General features: G+C 46.8%; 1 protein-coding gene across 1 annotated transcript in view; it reads left to right on the top strand.

Moving 5' to 3' along the window:
- Positions 1 to 3,393: 3,393 nt before the first annotated feature.
- Positions 3,394 to 20,576, top strand: part of LOC109906639 (A disintegrin and metalloproteinase with thrombospondin motifs 5-like) — a 37,961-nt gene continuing 20,778 nt past the window's right edge. Inside the window, exon 1 of the mRNA XM_020504450.2 lies at positions 3,394 to 4,739. Within this exon, the coding sequence (XP_020360039.1) occupies positions 3,648 to 4,739 (1,092 nt within the window). The 5' untranslated portion in view covers positions 3,394 to 3,647. The remainder of the gene's footprint in view (positions 4,740 to 20,576) is intronic.

The raw sequence follows: 20,576 nt of genomic DNA on the forward strand, positions 1-20,576 counted from the left end.
AGAGCTGCCAGACTGCATGGAGCAGCCAGAGCTGCCAGTCTGCATGGAGCAGCCAGAGCTGCCAGCCTGCATGGAGCAGCCAGAACTGCCAGTCTGCATGGAGCAGCCAGAGCTGCCAGTCTGCATGGAGCAGCCAGAGCCGCCAGTCTGCATGGAGCAGCCAGAGCTGCCAGTCTGCATGGAGCAGCCAGAGCTGCCAGTCTGCATGGAGCAGCCAGAGCTGCCAGTCTGCATGGAGCAGCCAGAGCAGCCAGTCTGCATGGAGCAGCCAGAGCTGCCAGTCTGCATGGAGCAGCCGGATCCGCCAGTCAGCCAGGATCCACCAGTCAGCCAGGATCTTCCAGATCCGCCAGTCAGCCAGGATCTGCCAGTCAGCCATGATCTTCCAGATCCGCCAGTCAGCCAGGATCCGCCAGTCAGCCAGGATCTGCCAGAACCACCAGCTAGCCAGGATCCGCCAGTCAGCCAGGATCTTCCAGAACCACCAGCTAGCCAGGATCTGCCAGAGCCTACTACCTGCCTGAGTTTCCTCTCAGTACTGGGCTTCCTCTCAGTACTGGGCTTCCTCTCAGTGCTGAGCTTCCCCTCAGTGCTGAGCTTCCCCTCAGTGCTGAGCTTCCCCTCAGTGCTGAGCTTCCCCTCAGTGCTGAGCTTCCCCTCAGTGCTGAGCTTCCCCTCTATGCTGAGCTTCTCCTCTATGCTGAGCTTCCCCTCTATGCTGAGCTTCCCCTCTATGCTGAGCTACCCCTCTATGCTGAGCTACCCCTCAGTGCTGAGCTACCCCTCAGTGCTGAGCTACCCCTCAGTCCCGAGCTACCCCTCAGTCCCGAGCTACCCCTCAGTCCCGAGCTTCCCCTCAGTCCCGAGCTTCCCCTCAGTCCCGAGCTTCTACCTCAGTCCCGAGCTGCCCCTCAGTCCAGTGGGGTCCTTGGTGAGGGTTATTAGGCCTAGGTCGGCGGCGAGGGTCGCCAATCAATGGACGCGTTACAGGGGGACTAAGACTTGGTTGGAGTGGGGTCCACGTCCAGAGCCGGAGCCGCCACCGTGGACAGACGCCCACCCGGACCCTCCCCTATGGGTTTTAGTGTGCGGCCGGGAGTCCGCACCTTGGGTGGGGGTTCTGTCACGCCCTGGTCTTAGTATTTTGTGTTTATATATTTATTTGGTTAGGCCAGGGTGTGACATGGGGTTATTTTGTTTTGTGTTTTTGTTGTTTTTGTTGTTTTTGTATTGGGGTTTTAGTAGGTATTGGGATTGTGGCTGAGTAGGGGTGTCTAGCATAGTCTATGGCTGCCTGAGGTTCTCAATCAGAGTCAGGTGATTCTCGTTGTCTCTGATTGGGAACCATATTTAGGTAGCCTGTGTTTCACTGTGTGTTTGTGGGTGATTGTTCCTGTCTTTGTGTTTGCACCAGATAGGGCTGTTTCGGTTTTCACATTACGTTTGTTTTTGTAAGTTCGTGTTTCTTTATTATTTTAATAAACATGGATTGCAATAGCCACGCTGCATTTTGGTCCGATCCTTGCTACACCTCCTCGTCCGAGGAGGAGATAGAAGAAAGCCGTTACACAGTGTGGTGAAGAAGGCACAACAGCCCCTTTTCAACCTCCAGGAGGCTGAAGAAATGTGGCTTGTCACCTAAAACCCGCACAAACTTTTATAGATGAACAATTGAGAGGATGCTGTCGGGCTGTACCACCACCTGGTACGGCAATTGCACCGCCCACAACCGCAGGGCTCTCCAGAGGGTGGTGCGGTCTGCACAACGCATTACCAGTGGCAAACACCTATAGCACCCGATGTCACAGGAAGGCCAAAAAGATCATCAAGGACAGCAACCACCCAAGCCACTGCCTGTTCACCCCACCATCATCCAGAAGGTGAGGTCAGTACAGGTGCATCAAAGCTTGGACCGAAAGACTGATAAACAGCTTCTATTTCAAGGCAATCAGACTGTTAAATAGCCATCGCTAGCACAGAGAGGCTGCTGCCTATATAGACAGACTTGAAATCATTGGCCACTTTAATTAATGGAACACAAGTCACTTTAATAATGTCACTTCAATAATGTTTATATATCTTGCATATCTCATATGTATATACTGTATTCTATACTATATGAATCTTAAAATCTTAGCCTACACCGCTCTGACATTGCTCATCCAGATATTTATGTATTCTTAATTACATTCCTTTACTTAGATTTGTGTGTATAGGGTATATGTTGTTAAATTGTTAGATATTACTGCTGCACTGTCGGAACTGGAAGCACAAGCATTTCGCTACACCCAAAATAACATCTGCTAAACACGTGTATGTAACCAATAAAATTTGATTTGATTTTGACTCTGATTCTTAAACACGGTTGCCCCACAAGAGTGCATCCTCTGTCCCCTCCTGTACTCCTTGTATACCCACGACTGAGTGGCCTTACACAGTTCCCACTCCATTATCAAGTTCGCTGACGACACGAGAGTAGTAGGCCTGATTACCAGCAACCACACGAGAGTAGTAGGCCTGATTGCCAACAACGAGACGGCCTAAATTATCCATCTCTACAGTTGCATAATTCTGACTTCAGACACTCTACAGCCCACTGTTACAATTGCCCCTTCAATTATTAAAAGACACACACTTAGGAAGTGTAAAAATAACAGACAAGTGTTAAATACACCCATTCAAATGCTGAGATAAAGAGTGCTATTTTCAATTTGGCTGACTAAAACAAGAGCAGAAGCTTATGAGTTGTGGTGGTGACTGAGTGTTGTTGTGGTGGGGACTGGGTGTTGTTATTGTTGACATTGTGTGGCTGGTAGTAGTGATGATGAAATGATCTCCGCGGGCGTCTGGGGTAGCTGGAGCGTTGTATTATAGCGCTGGCTTTCCATAGCAGTACATAGTGACTGTAAATGACATAGCACGCCCTGTTACTGTAAATGATGGCACGTTTTTTTTTATATCGTCTTCCAAAACACGAGTGTATTTTTTTATAACTCACAAAGGAAGAAGATTTTGAGGGATGACATCCCGAATTGAGCCCTTGCGCGCGCTCATATCTAGCCTACACACACGCTCGTGCGCTTAAAAACGCACACAGATAGACGGTCACGCTCTTGTTGTCCCCACTAGTGGGAATGCTGAAGATATGGGTGACATTATTGAACAATTCTTTGTTATAGTGCTCCTTTACTCTTGTGTTTGCGTCTCGGCGCCGGGGATAGGACCAAAAAAATGGAGTTGAGTGGGACGGCAAACTCGGAAGCCTCCAGTACTTGACTTTGCTTTGATTTCGGCAGACACGAGAACGCAGCAGAGAGAGAGAAGGAGGGGGGGGGAGTGCAAAGGGGCAGGACTTTTTTTCTCTCCTCTATTAAGAGGGAACTTTTGTGTTTTGTTCTCCAAGTTTAGCTCGGTCATCAAGCCCTGTTCTCCGCTGCTCTTTTCTTACATCTCCGCGGCGTCTTTTATTCCATTCCCTCCGATGCCATCATTTTTCTGTGTTTTTACACTTTTCATGGGAATTCTGGATATCGAGACCATGCGCATTCAAACGGGACCTGTTCTGAAAATCGTTTGTTCTTCGTTTCCATTGGTGTTTTAGTTGGAATATAAATGTTTAGCCGTGCACTGCTTGTTTTGGAGTAAAGATGACCCGTGTGTTTTGTGCTTTTGCTGGAGTCATGTTGGTGTTTAGGATTATTTTGCTGTGCATCGTGGAGTTGCATACGGGCTGCGATGCGGTGCTCGCCGCCGGTCTCACCACTTTCAGGGCTTTCGCTCCACCTGCAAAAGAGGGTGTTGTGCGGACAGTCGATCGGATTTACCATGGAGGTGGGAAGGTTGGTTACCTACTCTACATGGACGGGAGAAGGTTTCAGTTAGATATGGAGAGGGATGAGTCAATTTTGTCACATCACTTCAGTCCGAAATATGTGATGGCCCTGATGGGAGCGGGAGAAAGCGCCTCGCCTCTGCACCGGGAGTGTGTGTACCGGGGAACCGTGGACTCCAACCCCAAGTCCCTGGCGGTTTTCAGCCTCTGTGGTGGGGGTCTAGAGGGCTTTTTCGCTTTGAAACACGCACGCTACACAATCACACCCCTCATCCGAGCCAAGGGACACGATAGCGACGTGCGTTTGCTGGATGACAAGGATGCGGAGAGCGCGCTCCACCACTTCACGCAGGAGAGCTTCAGATTCGAAGCCATGCCTGTGAGCGAGAGCTGTGGGACCAAGGAAGGGCGCGGGCGCATGGGTGCATCGAGGAAACACCGGCGTAAGGGCAGAGGGAACGGGAAACGCAACACGCACGGTGTCACCCTGGACAGGGGCGAGGAGCGAAGCAGAGCGCACGGCAGAAGATGGTGGAAGCAGTTCTCCAAACCTGTCTCTCCGCCCTCACTGGGAAGTCGGCGCAAGAGGTCAGTTTCGCGCGCCAGGCACGTGGAGCTTCTGCTGGTCGCTGACGAGTCCATGTCCAAGAAGTACGGCAAGGACCTGCACCACTACCTGCTCACGCTGGCCTCCATCGCTTCCAAGTTGTACGGCCATTCCAGCATCGAGAACCCCATCCGTCTGTCGGTTGTGAAGGTGACCATGGTCACGGAGAAGGAGGGGTTGGAGGTGTCCAAGAACGCAGCCGCCACGCTCAAGAGCTTCTGCAAGTGGCAGAACCAGCAGAACCCACTGGACGACGACAACCAGCACCACCACGACGCCGCCATCCTCTTCACCAGGCAGGTAAACAAACAAACAAAACCACAGAGTTCGCACCCCCCCCCCCCCCCCCCCCCCCCCCCCAGACCACTGCGCGCCAGCTCCATCCCTTCCCACTCACTGGACTAGAGCATTTTAAAATGAGGTGTTACGGTATGGTACTGCTTGCGTGACAGACCGTTTATGTACTCTTACCTGTTATTCAAGAGTCATTTGGCTCATAATATGTTTATTACATTGTTGTTATCAAGCAGAAATCTGCATCGGTTTAGTGTTTCCAAATTGAGTGAGTGTGCGCCTCTCTCTCTATTTCTCTCTGTCTGTCTTGCACACCCTCCCTCTGTGTGGGCTCTCGCGCGTGTCTTATAACAACCCTAAAAAAGAGCGTTTCCTCAGCTTGTGTTTTTAGGGGCAGTCTCCTCTGTCCCAGACTCTCCCAGTTCCCTGACAACCAATGTCTCGAGCCCATGTGATCTCTCGCACCCGCTGCGCACGCACATTCTTCCAGGGTTGAAGGGATGAACTTGAAATCAGCTGAAGGTTAGTGTTCAGAATATTTCTCTCAACTAGAAACTGCAGCCGACCTTCAGCCCTATGTTTTTTTTCCTTCCAGTTTTCTTTTTTCCCCCTCCTACATTTTTTTTCTCTGAGCAGAGCTGGGACAGTCAAAAGCTCAAACACATATATCAAATCAAATCACATTTTATCAGTCAAAGGTATAGGTAGACCTTACAGTTAATAAATGCTTACTTACAAGCCCCTAACCAACAATGCAGTTTACAAAATACGAATAAGAAATCAAATAAGTAGTTTTAAAGAGCAGCAGTAAATAACAATAGCGAGACTAAACTCAGCAAAAAAAAGATACATCCTCTCACTGTCAACTGTGTTTATTTTCAGCAAACTTAACATGTGTATTTGTATGAACATAACAAGACTCAACAACTGAAACTGAACAAGTTCCACAGACATGTGACTAACAGAAATGGAATAATGTGTCGCTGAACAAAGGGTGGTCAAAATCCAAATTAACAGTGTGGCCACCAGCTGCATTAAGTACTGCAGTGCATCTCCTCCTCATGGACTGCACAAGATTTGCCAGTTCTTGCTGTGAGATGTTACTCCACTCTTCCACCAAGACACCTGCAAGTTCCCAGATATTTCCAGGCTCTTAGCTGGCCATGGCAGAACACTGACATTCCTGTCTTGGAGCAAATGACACACATAACAAGTAGTATGCCTGGTGGCATTGTCAAGCTGGGGGGTCATGTCAGGATGAGCCTGCAGGAAGAGTACCACATGAGGGAGGGGGATGTCTTCCCTGTAACGCACAGCGTTGAGATTGCCTGCAATGACAACAAGATCAGTCCTGTGATACTGTGACACACCGCCCCAGACCATGACAGACCCTCCACCTCCAAATCGATCCCACTCCAGAGTACAGGCCTCAGTGTAACGCCCATTCCTTAGACAATAAACGCGAATCCGACCATCACCCCTGGTGAGACAAAACCGCGACTCGTCAGTGAAGAGCACTTTTTGCCAGTCCTGTCTGGTCCAGCGATGGTGGGTTTGTGCCCATAGGCAACGTTGTTGCCGGTGATGTCTGGTGAGGACCTTCCTTACAACAGGCCTACAAGCCTTCAGTCCAGCCTCTCTCAGCCTATTGCGGACAGTCTGTCTTAGTCGTCTCACAGTACATACAGACATTGCAATTTATTGCCCTGGCCACAGCTGCAGTCCTCATGCCTCCTTGCAGCATGCCTAAGGGGGTACCGGTACAGAGTCAATGTGTGGGGGCACCGGTTAGTCGAGGTAATTGATGTAATATGGACATGTAGGTAGAGAGAGTTATTAAAGTGACTATGCATAGATAATAACAGAGAGTAGCAGAGGCATAAAAGAAGGGGGGGGGCAATGCAAAAAGTCTGGGTAGCAATTCCATTAGATATTCAGGAGTCTTATGGCTTGGGGGTAGAAGCTATTTAGAAGCCTCTTGGACCTAGACTTGGCGCTCCGGTCCCGCTTGCCATGCGGTAGCAGAGAGAACAGTCGATGACTAGGGTGGTTGGAATCTTTGACAATTTTTAGGACTTTACTCTGACACCGCCTGGTATAGAGGACCTGGATAGCAGGAAGTTTGGCCCCAGTTATGTACTGGTTCTTATGCACAACCCTCTGTAGTGCCTTGTGGTCGGAGGCCGAGCAGTTGCCATACCAGGTGGTGATGCAACCCATCAGGATGCTCTCGATGGTGCAGCTGTAGAACCTTTTGAGGATCTGAAGACCCATGCCAAATATTAACACTCATCTGAGGGGGAAAAAGGTTTTGTCAACTTTGTCTATATCACGTTGAGGGAGAGATTGTTGTCCTGGCACCACATGGCCAGATCTCTGACTTTCTCCCTATAGGCTGTCTCATCGTTGTTGGTGATCAGGCCTACCACTGTTGTGTCATCGGCAAACTTAATGATGGTGTTGGAGTCATGCCTGGCCGTGCAGTCATGAGTGAACAGAGAGTACAGGAGGGGACTGACCACGCACCCCTGAGGAGCCCCTGTGTTGGGGATCAGTGTGGCAGATGTGTTGTTACCTACCCTTACCACCTGGGTGTGGCCTGTCATGAAGTCCAGGATCCAGTTGCAGAGGGAGGTGTTTAGTCCCAGGGTCCTTAGCTTATTGATGAGCTTTGAGGGCACAATGGTGTTGAACTCTGAGCTGTAGTCAATTAATAGCATTCTCACATAGGTGTTCCTTTTGTCCAGGTGGGAAAGGGCAGTGTGGAGTGCAATGGAGATTGCATCATCTGTGTATCTGTTAGGGCGGTATGAAAATTAGGGTGGGTCTAGGTTTTCTGGAATAATGGTGTTGATGTGAGCCATGACCAGCCTTTGAAAGCACTTCATGGCTACAGACATGAGTGCTACGGGTCGGTAGTCATTTAGGCAGGTTACCTTAGTGTACTTTGGCACAGGAACTATGGTGGTCTGCTTAAAACATGTTGGTATTGGTATTACAGACACGCAGTACAAGTCCTGGTAATCCGTCTGGCCCTGCGGCCTTGTGAATGTTGACCTGTTACTCACATTGGCTGCGTAGAGCGTGACCACACAGTCGTCCAAACAGCTGGTGGTATGAAAATGCAGATGAAAATTCTCAAGGTAGATAAGTGTGGTCTACAGCTTATCATGAGATACTCTACCTCAGGCGAGCAAAACCTCGAGAATTCCTTAGATATCATGCACCAGCTGTTGTTTACATATATGCATAGTCTGCCACCCCTTGTCTTACCAGACGCTGCTGTTGTATCCTGCCGATACAGTGTATAACCAGCCAGCTGTATGTCGATAATACCGTCATTCAGCCACGACTCCGTGAAGCATAAGATATTACAGTTTCTATTGTCCTGTTGGTAGTTTAATCTTCCTCGTAGGTCGTCGATTTTATTTTCCAATGATTGCACGTTAGCTAGTAGAACGGCTGGCAGGGGGGGTTTATTCGATCGCCTACAAATTCTCAGAAGGCAGCACAACCTACGTCCTCTTTTTCTCTGTTGTCTCTTCACGCAAATTTCGGGGATTTGGGCCTGTTCCCAGGAAAGCAGAAACCAGGCAGGTAAACAAACAAACAAAACCACAGAGTTCGCACCCCCCCCCCCCCCCCCCCCCAGACCACTGCGCGCCAGCTCCATCCCTTCCCACTCACTGGACTAGAGCATTTTAAAATGAGGTGTTACGGTATGGTACTGCTTGCGTGACAGACCGTTTATGTACTCTTACCTGTTATTCAAGAGTCATTTGGCTCATAATATGTTTATTACATTGTTGTTATCAAGCAGAAATCTGCATCGGTTTAGTGTTTCCAAATTGAGTGAGTGTGCGCCTCTCTCTCTATTTCTCTCTGTGTGTCTTGCACACCCTCCCTCTGTGTGGGCTCTCGCGCGTGTCTTATAACAACCCTAAAAAAGAGCGTTTCCTCAGCTTGTGTTTTTAGGGGCAGTCTCCTCTGTCCCAGACTCTCCCAGTTCCCTGACAACCAATGTCTCGAGCCCATGTGATCTCTCGCACCCGCTGCGCACGCACATTCTTCCAGGGTTGAAGGGATGAACTTGAAATCAGCTGAAGGTTAGTGTTCAGAATATTTCTCTCAACTAGAAACTGCAGCCGACCTTCAGCCCTATGTTTTTTTTCCTTCCAGTTTTCTTTTTTCCCCCTCCTACATTTTTTTTCTCTGAGCAGAGCTGGGACAGTCAAAAGCTCAAACACATATATCAAATCAAATCACATTTTATCAGTCAAAGGTATAGGTAGACCTTACAGTTAATAAATGCTTACTTACAAGCCCCTAACCAACAATGCAGTTTACAAAATACGAATAAGAAATCAAATAAGTAGTTTTAAAGAGCAGCAGTAAATAACAATAGCGAGACTAAACTCAGCAAAAAAAAGATACATCCTCTCACTGTCAACTGTGTTTATTTTCAGCAAACTTAACATGTGTATTTGTATGAACATAACAAGACTCAACAACTGAAACTGAACAAGTTCCACAGACATGTGACTAACAGAAATGGAATAATGTGTCGCTGAACAAAGGGTGGTCAAAATCCAAATTAACAGTGTGGCCACCAGCTGCATTAAGTACTGCAGTGCATCTCCTCCTCATGGACTGCACAAGATTTGCCAGTTCTTGCTGTGAGATGTTACTCCACTCTTCCACCAAGACACCTGCAAGTTCCCAGATATTTCCAGGCTCTTAGCTGGCCATGGCAGAACACTGACATTCCTGTCTTGGAGCAAATGACACACATAACAAGTAGTATGCCTGGTGTCATTGTCAAGCTGGGGGGTCATGTCAGGATGAGCCTGCAGGAAGAGTACCACATGAGGGAGGGGGATGTCTTCCCTGTAACGCACAGCGTTGAGATTGCCTGCAATGACAACAAGATCAGTCCTGTGATACTGTGACACACCGCCCCAGACCATGACAGACCCTCCACCTCCAAATCGATCCCACTCCAGAGTACAGGCCTCAGTGTAACGCCCATTCCTTAGACAATAAACGCGAATCCGACCATCACCCCTGGTGAGACAAAACCGCGACTCGTCAGTGAAGAGCACTTTTTGCCAGTCCTGTCTGGTCCAGCGATGGTGGGTTTGTGCCCATAGGCAACGTTGTTGCCGGTGATGTCTGGTGAGGACCTTCCTTACAACAGGCCTACAAGCCTTCAGTCCAGCCTCTCTCAGCCTATTGCGGACAGTCTGTCTTAGTCGTCTCACAGTACATACAGACATTGCAATTTATTGCCCTGGCCACAGCTGCAGTCCTCATGCCTCCTTGCAGCATGCCTAAGGGGGTACCGGTACAGAGTCAATGTGTGGGGGCACCGGTTAGTCGAGGTAATTGATGTAATATGGACATGTAGGTAGAGAGAGTTATTAAAGTGACTATGCATAGATAATAACAGAGAGTAGCAGAGGCATAAAAGAAGGGGGGGGCAATGCAAAAAGTCTGGGTAGCAATTCCATTAGATATTCAGGAGTCTTATGGCTTGGGGGTAGAAGCTATTTAGAAGCCTCTTGGACCTAGACTTGGCGCTCCGGTCCCGCTTGCCATGCGGTAGCAGAGAGAACAGTCGATGACTAGGGTGGTTGGAATCTTTGACAATTTTTAGGACTTTACTCTGACACCGCCTGGTATAGAGGACCTGGATAGCAGGAAGTTTGGCCCCAGTTATGTACTGGTTCTTATGCACAACCCTCTGTAGTGCCTTGTGGTCGGAGGCCGAGCAGTTGCCATACCAGGTGGTGATGCAACCCATCAGGATGCTCTCGATGGTGCAGCTGTAGAACCTTTTGAGGATCTGAAGACCCATGCCAAATATTAACACTCATCTGAGGGGGAAAAAGGTTTTGTCAACTTTGTCTATATCACGTTGAGGGAGAGATTGTTGTCCTGGCACCACATGGCCAGATCTCTGACTTTCTCCCTATAGGCTGTCTCATCGTTGTTGGTGATCAGGCCTACCACTGTTGTGTCATCGGCAAACTTAATGATGGTGTTGGAGTCATGCCTGGCCGTGCAGTCATGAGTGAACAGAGAGTACAGGAGGGGACTGACCACGCACCCCTGAGGAGCCCCTGTGTTGGGGATCAGTGTGGCAGATGTGTTGTTACCTACCCTTACCACCTGGGTGTGGCCTGTCATGAAGTCCAGGATCCAGTTGCAGAGGGAGGTGTTTAGTCCCAGGGTCCTTAGCTTATTGATGAGCTTTGAGGGCACAATGGTGTTGAACTCTGAGCTGTAGTCAATTAATAGCATTCTCACATAGGTGTTCCTTTTGTCCAGGTGGGAAAGGGCAGTGTGGAGTGCAATGGAGATTGCATCATCTGTGTATCTGTTAGGGCGGTATGAAAATTAGGGTGGGTCTAGGTTTTCTGGAATAATGGTGTTGATGTGAGCCATGACCAGCCTTTGAAAGCACTTCATGGCTACAGACATGAGTGCTACGGGTCGGTAGTCATTTAGGCAGGTTACCTTAGTGTACTTTGGCACAGGAACTATGGTGGTCTGCTTAAAACATGTTGGTATTGGTATTACAGACACGCAGTACAAGTCCTGGTAATCCGTCTGGCCCTGCGGCCTTGTGAATGTTGACCTGTTACTCACATTGGCTGCGTAGAGCGTGACCACACAGTCGTCCAAACAGCTGGTGGTATGAAAATGCAGATGAAAATTCTCAAGGTAGATAAGTGTGGTCTACAGCTTATCATGAGATACTCTACCTCAGGCGAGCAAAACCTCGAGAATTCCTTAGATATCATGCACCAGCTGTTGTTTACATATATGCATAGTCTGCCACCCCTTGTCTTACCAGACGCTGCTGTTGTATCCTGCCGATACAGTGTATAACCAGCCAGCTGTATGTCGATAATACCGTCATTCAGCCACGACTCCGTGAAGCATAAGATATTACAGTTTCTATTGTCCTGTTGGTAGTTTAATCTTCCTCGTAGGTCGTCGATTTTATTTTCCAATGATTGCACGTTAGCTAGTAGAACGGCTGGCAGGGGGGGTTTATTCGATCGCCTACAAATTCTCAGAAGGCAGCACAACCTACGTCCTCTTTTTCTCTGTTGTCTCTTCACGCAAATTTCGGGGATTTGGGCCTGTTCCCAGGAAAGCAGAAACCAGGCAGGTAAACAAACAAACAAAACCACAGAGTTCGCACCCCCCCCCCCCCCCCCCCCCCCCAGACCACTGCGCGCCAGCTCCATCCCTTCCCACTCACTGGACTAGAGCATTTTAAAATGAGGTGTTACGGTATGGTACTGCTTGCGTGACAGACCGTTTATGTACTCTTACCTGTTATTCAAGAGTCATTTGGCTCATAATATGTTTATTACATTGTTGTTATCAAGCAGAAATCTGCATCGGTTTAGTGTTTCCAAATTGAGTGAGTGTGCGCCTCTCTCTCTATTTCTCTCTGTCTGTCTTGCACACCCTCCCTCTGTGTGGGCTCTCGCGCGTGTCTTATAACAACCCTAAAAAAGAGCGTTTCCTCAGCTTGTGTTTTTAGGGGCAGTCTCCTCTGTCCCAGACTCTCCCAGTTCCCTGACAACCAATGTCTCGAGCCCATGTGATCTCTCGCACCCGCTGCGCACGCACATTCTTCCAGGGTTGAAGGGATGAACTTGAAATCAGCTGAAGGTTAGTGTTCAGAATATTTCTCTCAACTAGAAACTGCAGCCGACCTTCAGCCCTATGTTTTTTTTCCTTCCAGTTTTCTTTTTTCCCCCTCCTACATTTTTTTTCTCTGAGCAGAGCTGGGACAGTCAAAAGCTCAAACACATATATCAAATCAAATCACATTTTATCAGTCAAAGGTATAGGTAGACCTTACAGTTAATAAATGCTTACTTACAAGCCCCTAACCAACAATGCAGTTTACAAAATACGAATAAGAAATCAAATAAGTAGTTTTAAAGAGCAGCAGTAAATAACAATAGCGAGACTAAACTCAGCAAAAAAAAGATACATCCTCTCACTGTCAACTGTGTTTATTTTCAGCAAACTTAACATGTGTATTTGTATGAACATAACAAGACTCAACAACTGAAACTGAACAAGTTCCACAGACATGTGACTAACAGAAATGGAATAATGTGTCGCTGAACAAAGGGTGGTCAAAATCCAAATTAACAGTGTGGCCACCAGCTGCATTAAGTACTGCAGTGCATCTCCTCCTCATGGACTGCACAAGATTTGCCAGTTCTTGCTGTGAGATGTTACTCCACTCTTCCACCAAGACACCTGCAAGTTCCCAGATATTTCCAGGCTCTTAGCTGGCCATGGCAGAACACTGACATTCCTGTCTTGGAGCAAATGACACACATAACAAGTAGTATGCCTGGTGGCATTGTCAAGCTGGGGGGTCATGTCAGGATGAGCCTGCAGGAAGAGTACCACATGAGGGAGGGGGATGTCTTCCCTGTAACGCACAGCGTTGAGATTGCCTGCAATGACAACAAGATCAGTCCTGTGATACTGTGACACACCGCCCCAGACCATGACAGACCCTCCACCTCCAAATCGATCCCACTCCAGAGTACAGGCCTCAGTGTAACGCCCATTCCTTAGACAATAAACGCGAATCCGACCATCACCCCTGGTGAGACAAAACCGCGACTCGTCAGTGAAGAGCACTTTTTGCCAGTCCTGTCTGGTCCAGCGATGGTGGGTTTGTGCCCATAGGCAACGTTGTTGCCGGTGATGTCTGGTGAGGACCTTCCTTACAACAGGCCTACAAGCCTTCAGTCCAGCCTCTCTCAGCCTATTGCGGACAGTCTGTCTTAGTCGTCTCACAGTACATACAGACATTGCAATTTATTGCCCTGGCCACAGCTGCAGTCCTCATGCCTCCTTGCAGCATGCCTAAGGGGGTACCGGTACAGAGTCAATGTGTGGGGGCACCGGTTAGTCGAGGTAATTGATGTAATATGGACATGTAGGTAGAGAGAGTTATTAAAGTGACTATGCATAGATAATAACAGAGAGTAGCAGAGGCATAAAAGAAGGGGGGGGGCAATGCAAAAAGTCTGGGTAGCAATTCCATTAGATATTCAGGAGTCTTATGGCTTGGGGGTAGAAGCTATTTAGAAGCCTCTTGGACCTAGACTTGGCGCTCCGGTCCCGCTTGCCATGCGGTAGCAGAGAGAACAGTCGATGACTAGGGTGGTTGGAATCTTTGACAATTTTTAGGACTTTACTCTGACACCGCCTGGTATAGAGGACCTGGATAGCAGGAAGTTTGGCCCCAGTTATGTACTGGTTCTTATGCACAACCCTCTGTAGTGCCTTGTGGTCGGAGGCCGAGCAGTTGCCATACCAGGTGGTGATGCAACCCATCAGGATGCTCTCGATGGTGCAGCTGTAGAACCTTTTGAGGATCTGAAGACCCATGCCAAATATTAACACTCATCTGAGGGGGAAAAAGGTTTTGTCAACTTTGTCTATATCACGTTGAGGGAGAGATTGTTGTCCTGGCACCACATGGCCAGATCTCTGACTTTCTCCCTATAGGCTGTCTCATCGTTGTTGGTGATCAGGCCTACCACTGTTGTGTCATCGGCAAACTTAATGATGGTGTTGGAGTCATGCCTGGCCGTGCAGTCATGAGTGAACAGAGAGTACAGGAGGGGACTGACCACGCACCCCTGAGGAGCCCCTGTGTTGGGGATCAGTGTGGCAGATGTGTTGTTACCTACCCTTACCACCTGGGTGTGGCCTGTCATGAAGTCCAGGATCCAGTTGCAGAGGGAGGTGTTTAGTCCCAGGGTCCTTAGCTTATTGATGAGCTTTGAGGGCACAATGGTGTTGAACTCTGAGCTGTAGTCAATTAATAGCATTCTCACATAGGTGTTCCTTTTGTCCAGGTGGGAAAGGGCAGTGTGGAGTGCAATGGAGATTGCATCATCTGTGTATCTGTTAGGGCGGTATGAAAATTAGGGTGGGTCTAGGTTTTCTGGAATAAAGGTGTTGATGTGAGCCATGACCAGCCTTTGAAAGCACTTCATGGCTACAGACATGAGTGCTACGGGTCGGTAGTCATTTAGGCAGGTTACCTTAGTGTACTTTGGCACAGGAACTATGGTGGTCTGCTTAAAACATGTTGGTATTGGTATTACAGACACGCAGTACAAGTCCTGGTAATCCGTCTGGCCCTGCGGCCTTGTGAATGTTGACCTGTTACTCACATTGGCTGCGTAGAGCGTGACCACACAGTCGTCCAAACAGCTGGTGGTATGAAAATGCAGATGAAAATTCTCAAGGTAGATAAGTGTGGTCTACAGCTTATCATGAGATACTCTACCTCAGGCGAGCAAAACCTCGAGAATTCCTTAGATATCATGCACCAGCTGTTGTTTACATATATGCATAGTCTGCCACCCCTTGTCTTACCAGACGCTGCTGTTGTATCCTGCCGATACAGTGTATAACCAGCCAGCTGTATGTCGATAATACCGTCATTCAGCCACGACTCCGTGAAGCATAAGATATTACAGTTTCTATTGTCCTGTTGGTAGTTTAATCTTCCTCGTAGGTCGTCGATTTTATTTTCCAATGATTGCACGTTAGCTAGTAGAACGGCTGGCAGGGGGGGTTTATTCGATCGCCTACAAATTCTCAGAAGGCAGCACAACCTACGTCCTCTTTTTCTCTGTTGTCTCTTCACGCAAATTTCGGGGATTTGGGCCTGTTCCCAGGAAAGCAGTATGTCGTTCACGTCAGGCTCGTCAGACTCGTTAAAGGGAAAAAAAGCTTCTGCCAGTTCGTGGTGAGTAATCGCTGTTCTGATGTCCAGAAGTTCTTTCCGGTCATAAGAGATGGTAGCAGCAACATTATGCACAAAATAAGTAAAAAAGTAAGTTCGGCATGGTCGATTAATTATGGCCGATTTCAAGTTTTCATAACAACCGGTAATCTGCCTTTTTGGACGTCGATTATGGCCGATTACAGACTGGCCACCTGTTACGCAAGAGCAGCATCAAAAGGATCTTGTGGCTGCAAGGAGCCAAGCTAAGTTGCTATCTAGCATTAAACTTATAAAAAACTATCAATCTTCACATAATCACTAGTTAACTACACACGGTTGATGATATTACTAGGTTAGCTGGCTTGTCCAGCTTTGCATGTAATCAAAGCTGTGCCCGTTAGTTTATCATCGAATCACAGCCTACTACACCTTCGCTAAACAGGTGATGATTTAACAAAAGCACACTCGCGAAAAAAAGCACAATTGTTGCACAAATGGTCCTATTCATAAACATCAATGCCTTTCTTAAAATCAATACACTGAAGTATATTTTTTTTAAACCTGCATTTTTAGTTAAAAGAAATGCATGTTGGCAGGCAATATTAACTAGGGAAATTCTCTTGCGTTCAGTGCAAGCAGAGTCAGCGTATATGCAGCAGTTTGGGCCTCCTGGCTCGTTGCGAACTGTGTGAAGATTTCTTCAAAGACCGTAATTCATTTGCCAGAAGTTTACATAGTTATGACATAACATTGAAGTTGTGCAATGTAACAGCAATATTTAGACTTAGGGTTGCCACCCGTTCGATAAAATACGGAACGGTTCTGTATTTCACTGAATGAATAAACGTTTTGTTTTCGAAATGATAGTGTCACGCCCTGGTCAAAGTATTTTGTGTTTATCTTTATGTATTTGGTCAGGCCAGGATGTGGCATGGGGTTTTTGTATTGGGGTGTGTTTTGTCTTGGGGTTTTGGTGTTAGTATTGGGATTGTAGCGTAGTGGGTTATCTAGCAAAGTCTATGCCTGTCTGGAGTGGTTCTCAATTAGAGGCAGGTGTTTATCGTTGTCTCTGATTGGGAACCATATTTAGGCAGCCATATTCTTTGAGTTTGTCGTGGGTGATTGTCCTTAGTGTCTTTGTTCCTGTCGCTGTGTTAGTTGACAAGTATAGGCTGTTTCGGTCCGTTGGTGGTGGGTGATTCTGTTACGGCTTTCTAGGTGTGGTGAAGGAGAGTCGGACCAAAACTCAGCGTGTAGATTTCGATCCATTTTTAATCAAACAAACGTAAACACGAAATAACACAAACACTACAAAACAATAAACGTAACGAAAACCGAAACAGCCTATACTTGTCAACTAACACAGCCTCTAATTGAGAACCACTCCAGACAGCCATAGACTTTGCTAGATAACCCACTACGCTACAATCCCAATACTAACACCAAAACCCCAAGACAAAACACACCCCAATACAAAAACCCCATGCCACACCCTGGCCTGACCAAATACATAAAGATAAACACAAAATACTTTGACTAGGGCGTGACAGATAGTTTCCGGATTTGACCATATTAATGACCAAAGGCTCGTATTTCTTTGTGTTTATTATAACTAAGTCTATGATTTGGTATTTGATAGAGCAGTCTGACTGAGCGGTGGTAGGCAGCAGCAGCCTCGTAAGCATTCATTCAAACAGCACTTTCCTGCATTTGCCAGCAGCTCTTAGCAATGCTTGAAGCACAGCACTGTTTATGACTTCAAGCCTATCAACTCTCGAGATTAGGCTGGCAATACTATAGTGCCTATAAGAACATCCAATAGTCAAAGGTATATGAAATACAAATGGTATAGAGAGAAATAGTCGACTGGTCATAATTCCTATAATAACTACAACTTAAAACATCTTAACTGGGAATATTGAAGACTCATGTTAAAAGGAACCACCAGCCATCATATGTTCTCGTCTACTGAGCAAGGAACTTAAACGTTAGCTTTTTTACATGGCACATCTTGCAGTTTTACTTTCTTCTCCAACACCGAGTTTTTGCATTATTTCAACCAAATTGAACATGTTTCATTTTTTATTTGAGACTAAATTGATTTTATTTATGTATTATATTAAGTTAAAATAAAAGTGTTCATTGTTCATTCAGTATTGTTGTAATTGTCATTATTACAAATGAATAATACCTCGGGAATACCAAGGTAACTTTTTTTGTCACCGGCGCCCAGGTGGATGCTGTTGGCAGCGCCATGTGAGCATACCTGGACTTGGCAAGTTGGCGGAGCACGGTGTGCCAACTATTACCACCACCTGCATGGGCATGGACTTTCCACCCACTTGGCAGTGCTTTCCCTCTGTGTCACCGGCAGGGGGTAAGGTGGCATGGATGGTACAGTGGTTGGAACAACGGGCACGGAGATACCTCGCGCAGGCACTACTCAGGGGCAAGTGACAGTTCATAACAACAGTAACAACTCCATAGCATAACAACATTATAACACCTGAAAGGTGTTTGGAGTGGAGCATGACATATCAAAAGGTCAAAGGTCAGTGAATCCCCTCAGCCAATAGGATTTGAACACTGATTCCATGATTGGCTGTAGTGTTAGATCACTGTATCTTTAAAACACAACCCTTCCATTCAGTTGTCCCTCATTGCTGTAGCTTGTCATCAAAGAAGTAAGTGTCGTAGCTTGGGTGAGTCACGCTCATTCAATATAAGTCAAATCCATCATTATATTACATTCTCGCAGTCAGAGACAAGACCTATCCATTCTTTGGAGATGTAGAGGGGGGGATTTTATTGGAACATGAGGTTATTCATGCATGGGTCCAATTACTCTGGTTCCAACACCCCCGTGTCCTGAGTGAGCTGACCCTGTGCCTGTGTCACCGGGCTCTGTGCATGCCGCACCAGGACCGAACAAGAGACACATTGAGGGGACTCTGTGTGTGTATGCATTTGTAATTTGTATGTGTGTGCATTTGTGGGATTGCGCGTGTTGGCATGCGCGTGTGTATGTACGTGCCTGTGTGTGATTATTGGGGGTTACATCACAGTGTGACCGGACGCATGACTGCTCTCGCCGGGGACCGGGACATTAAACAAAGCCTCACTGTGAGGAGAAGAGCTCTCTACTGACAGAACATAGAGCAGGGATCATCGACTAGATTCTGCCGCAGGCCTTTTTTTTTTTCTTGAGTGGATGGTCAGGGGGCCGGGACATAATTATAAATAATTTGTAGACTGCAATTTAACTTCTTAACTTAACAAGAAGGCCAAACGGATATAATATTTGACTAAAACATAATCCTTTCAAACATGGCTTATATTTGTATATGATCATTATGTGTGAGAATACTTGGAAACAGATTTCCAAAATTACAATCACTTGGAGTTGATTTGTTGGTGTTTTTACGGTCTATGTCCAACAATATCAAAAGTAATAAAAAAAAAAAACTAGTTGTTCGCTGAGAAAACTTGGGGGGGAATAAAATTGTTCCGCGGGCTGCCAGTTAGGAACACTGACATAGAGAGAAACAAAGAGCCCAGAAATAATCAACTTGAAATAACCAAGAAAACATAATTACATGAATATGCAGCATGGAAATATTCCCCATAAATATTACATCCTCAATCAATCAAATGTATTTATAACACCCGTTTTACATCGGGGTCACAAAGTGCTGTACAGAAACCCAGCCTAAAACCCCAAACAGCAAGCAATGCAGATGTAGAAGCACGGTGGCTAGGAAAAACTCCCTAGAAAGGCCAGAACCTAGGAAGAAAGCTAGAGAGGAACCAGGCTCTGAGGGGTGGCCAGTCCTCTTCTGGCTGTGCTGGGTGTTATAACAGAACATGGCCAAGATGTTCAAAAGTTCATAAATGACCAACAGGGTCAGATAATAATAATCACAGTGATTGTAGAGGGTGCAACCGGTCAGCACCTTAGGAGTAATTGTCAGTTGGCTTTTCATAGCCGATCATTCAGAGTCATGAACAGTGATTCATAACTATGTCAATATCACCTTCTCTCATTACACTGTACTGTTTGTCAATTGAGATGTTTATTGTAGCCTCTTTGATTGTTCCCTCGTGCACTAGGACATGCGTGTTTAAGGTTTCCTTGTTGCCAGAGAGAGAGAGAGGTAGAGAGAGAAAGATCGAGGGGGCTAGAGTGATAGAGAGAGGACACAGAGAAAGAAAGAAGGAGCGAGAGTGTGTGTGGACTTTGAGAAAGAGACAGGGAGAGAGAGAGGGACAGAGGGAGGACTCTGAAAACGAGAGAGTGTGTATGCAGAGAGCAAAGAAAGCATAGAAATGTTAGGCTACATCTCCTTTTTTTTTAAGGTTACATATCTGTTGAAGGTTAAGGGCACGTATTCGCGAAACGTCCCAAAGTAGGACTACTGATCTAGGATCAGATCTGCCCTCTTATTCATTATTGAGAAGTTCAATTACTGTTGTTTCTATGTTAAAGAACAGTACCCTGCAGATATCCCTGTTAGTTTCACCAGACAGACAGACATGTCACCCCAGTGGTGCACAGCCCAGTGGCTTTGCTCAAAGCAATAACACTTAGGTTATTGTCAATGTATACACAAAACACACAATCACCTTATGCAGGTGCCGGGTCTGAAAAGTTCATTCATAATCTGTGATGCAGAGTAGCCTATCACACACTCTTACCAGGCATCTATGGCATATAACAAGATGTTCCTGACCAATCACGTGGACCGAGTGATAGGTCGAAAGTTGAATGGCAGAGTTTATATAGGAATGAAATATAGGACCTGTGAAATACCCCAGTCTTATAACAAACAGAGGAGATATAGGCCTACCTATTAGGAGGAGAGGACCGGGAAACTCACACACCTTAAACACATGTGCGCATGTTCACACACACGCATACACACACACACACACACACACACACACACACACACACACACACACACACACACACACACACACACACACACACACACACACACACACAGCAGACACACACTGTACACACAGTACACACACACAATATA

Source organism: Oncorhynchus kisutch, linkage group LG16, assembly GCF_002021735.2.
Source record: "Oncorhynchus kisutch isolate 150728-3 linkage group LG16, Okis_V2, whole genome shotgun sequence".
Classification (NCBI taxonomy): Eukaryota; Metazoa; Chordata; class Actinopteri; order Salmoniformes; family Salmonidae; genus Oncorhynchus; species Oncorhynchus kisutch.